The 3,559-nt window shown below is 33.3% G+C and overlaps 1 protein-coding gene across 1 annotated transcript; it reads right to left on the bottom strand.

Moving 5' to 3' along the window:
* Positions 1-1,816: 1,816 nt before the first annotated feature.
* On the bottom strand, positions 1,817-2,570 carry LOC132553701 (C-type lectin 1-like). The gene has a single exon (XM_060217966.1). It carries the CDS (start codon positions 2,528-2,530, stop codon positions 1,817-1,819), a length of 714 nt encoding a protein of 237 aa, XP_060073949.1. The 5' UTR covers positions 2,531-2,570.
* Positions 2,571-3,559: the final 989 nt, after the last annotated feature.

The following is a 3,559-nucleotide window of genomic DNA, read 5'->3' as shown; positions in this document are numbered from 1 at the left end:
TTCAATATTTCATACCTGTTCAGTCAAACAAATAAGCTGAAAACCAAAATACATACAGTATATCTACGGTTGTAATTGATGGCGCTAAGCTTACACAAGTCATCCAAATACCCCCTAACTAGTTTTCATTTGAAGATGAGAAACTATTAAAAAGATTCTTCCCTAAAGGGGATTCATTTTTCTTTTCTCTCATAGACTGAAATCGCAAAAACGACACATTTAAAAATACAGAGAGAACAACGTCCGCTTCATGAAGCCATAAAAATACATATTTTGGTTAAAAAAATTTAAATGAAAGAAATATTTCAGGGTGAACTGTGTTAGCTTAGTAACACCAGGGAGGACTGCAGATACACATAATTATGTACTGCTGGAAAAATCAAAACCAAGCCAAGGCCTCTCATCTGCGTTGTACTTCCGGTTGATGGTCTGTCATTTACATCGATCGACAAGCACTGAAGATAATCGTCTTTTTGACTTCTTCGTCACGTTGTATTGTAGATATGACTGTACTTTTCTCTGTTTGACATGCAAATATTTAACACTACGGTCCTGTCCGTTAAATAGAATCATTTTATGTATATGTAGTTGTACCTGAGTCAGTCCGTCCCTTCTCCTCCCATTCTGAATCAATGTTTTTTCGTAAGAACCTCTGAAAATATTTGGTACAAATTTACCCCAAATTACTATAACATCGTGGTCAACACCTGATCAGATTTCAGTTTGCATTGGATAAGGAATCATCTATGTTTTATTTTAGATATTTTATAGTATATTCATCAACACAACAGGTTTCACAAGCAATGTTTAATTTTTATTCAAGGCCTTACTGGCAAACTTATAAATTACTTTCATGCTCATAAGACAGTACAGTAACTCTAAGTAAAAAAAAAACACAATATATGTTACAATGATTGAAAGTTGAAAGAGCAAATTTCTTTCCTTCGGAAACGGAAAATATATTAACATATCCCATATGCTACATATTGACAGTTAATTCATAGAAGACGTCATTTTTTCTATATTTTCATTATTTTTTTTAAATATAATGTAATACGTTAAAATATCTGAATGATGACATGTAGCCATGAATTAACCAAATGCAATGTAGTATAATTTTGTTCTTTCTTTCCGTTCTGTTTTGCGTTTCGCTATTTCTATCTTGTTGCTTTCGAAAAATATTTCGTCTTTTGTTTCCTTGGAAACTTAATAAAGTTTTTTTTAATTAAATAACAGAAATAAATCCAAATCAAAATAAACAAATAATATATGATGGCGGATTATGATTTTAAATAGGACTTCATCATCAATTTAATTTAGATTCAAATTCAATTCATAAATAATTTGCTGACATTACATCTTTAACAAACATATATAATACTAAATAAGTCACTCTCCTCGATCCTGTCTGTTGACTTCAGAACTCTCTGTATAATCTCAGATTTATATCTTCTAAACCAAAATGAATAAAACTTCTTAGAAATAAAAATGTTTAAGAATATCAATACAATTAGTGTAATGAAACGTTAATATTTGAATTAAATATATGATCGACATTTACCCATGTTCGATTCCATTTCGATACGTTTCCTCTGATTTCCATGGTTACATTAAATCATTGTCTATGACGTGTTTTTTTTTTTTTTGAGTATCCGTAAACTCAATATAACGTCATCTGTACAAGTTTTAGACCCAGAAACGTGTAGAAGTGAGATATGTTTGATGCAGAGTTTCACTTTTCCAAACAAAATATGTTTATGTTCGTTCATGTCCATCTACACCCTATCCATTTCCGGTTCATGTTCCACTACATGTTTTAAAGTGGACGCTGACAAATGTACTCCTCGCGGAATTTACACTTGCGGTCAGTCCAGTAACATATTTGTGGTACCAGATGAAAGAATGATAAACATCGCACTCCTTTTCCATCCGGCTGTTCTGGACACCAGGCTGTGTATTTAAAGTCACTTCCGGTTGCGACCCATTGCCAGGTCTTACCTTCCGTCCTTCCGCCAATCCAGTAACGCCGGAACCTCGGAGTAATATTTCGGACGAAAATGTTTATATCTTCGTCGTCCATGATTGCTAAACGTGCATTCATGCTTAAGCACGAATCGTGTGCGCTATCCCATGACATTTTCCGGTCACTGAGATAATAGCACTGTCCCTGAAAATGCACCCAGTCATCTTTACACGTCTTATTTGTGATGATAGTGTTGTTGAAACTGTCCGCAACACTCATCAAACGGCTGTAAATTATCTGATTTAAAACTTTCAACACCAAACTGTTATCGATGGCGATATCATGCACTTCCGGTGATGATGCCATGTCATGAATACGTTCAATCCGCTCGAGACGAGATTTCAATGAACATATTTCCGCTTTTTGATCAGTGATTGTTAAGTTCATCGACAGTAAATTTCGCATTATGACGTCATCAATGACACAAGGATCGGTAGAGTTATCGCCCTTCACGGGAAGTAATACATACAGCAACGCAACCAATGAAAAACAATTTGATCCAAACATGTTAGGAATATATATTTCTTGCACCAAAGATTTCTTTTTGCTCCGAGCTTAGACTGTTTCGGTGTAAAAAAGGTTGAAGTTACTTTCAGAGGAATACTGTTTACTTGAAAATGATACGAAAATAACGTGCCTCCAATATTGCAAAGCAATTGTTAGTAGTTAAGTCCAATGAGCTTTCAGTTTATCTTCAAAGACTGAGACAGTGAAGAACGTTTCTGTTTCGACAATACGTGATGGAAGGCAAACGACGGCTATCAAACAGAATTCGATGTAACTGATTGATGCTACGTGTACCTTCACCGCAAACCTCAACCAGACTGAGACAATTTCTTAAATGTTTGAGTTTTAAGTCTTAACCTATCAGTTGTTTACCGAGTTTGTGCCAAAACATATTTATTTCATAATTAAATTCACGAGTATAATAAGTAGGTTTTATTATTAAAACAGATCTGTTGTCGATGTTCGAATTCTGGTGTTAGCCAAAAGACCACACATGAAGGTTGTTGACGTTCAAGATTTCAATTCATTATATTGTTTTTCCTAAAACCACTTACTTTGATTTAAAAAATCTGATGATTCAGCGCATGATTGACTTAGCGTGATGATAAAGATATCGAATCTTCTTTCTTTCTTTTTCTTTTTTTCTTTCTTTCCTTTCTTTCTTTCTTCTTTACTTTCATTCCTTCTTTTTTCTTTCTTTTCTTTCTCTCTTTCTTATTTACCTTCTTTCTTTCTTTTTCTTTCTTTTTTTCTTTTGTTCTTTTCTTTTGTTCTCTTCTTTTTTTTCTTTCTTTCTTCTTTACTTTCTTTCTTATTTACGTTCTTTCTCCTTTCTTTCTTTCTTTCTTCTTTCTTTCTTAAGTTTTTAACCGTTAAACAAATAAACAAATTAAGAAAAAAACTGTTCATGTGAAGTATTTACATGGTGAAAACTTAAGTTAATCAGAAGAATATATAACTATAGAGAATCAGATAAGTAAATTACACCTCATCATTGAACGATCACAAGACGGATGTTACACGAAGATA

The sequence above is a fragment of the Ylistrum balloti genome, unplaced genomic scaffold, assembly GCF_031769215.1.
Source record: "Ylistrum balloti isolate Yb309-2 unplaced genomic scaffold, AGI_CSIRO_Ybal_v1 Utg370344, whole genome shotgun sequence".
NCBI classification, from domain to species: Eukaryota; Metazoa; Mollusca; class Bivalvia; order Pectinida; family Pectinidae; genus Ylistrum; species Ylistrum balloti.
Note: the sequence above shows the minus strand (reverse complement) of the source record. Positions and strands in the feature narration are given on the sequence as shown.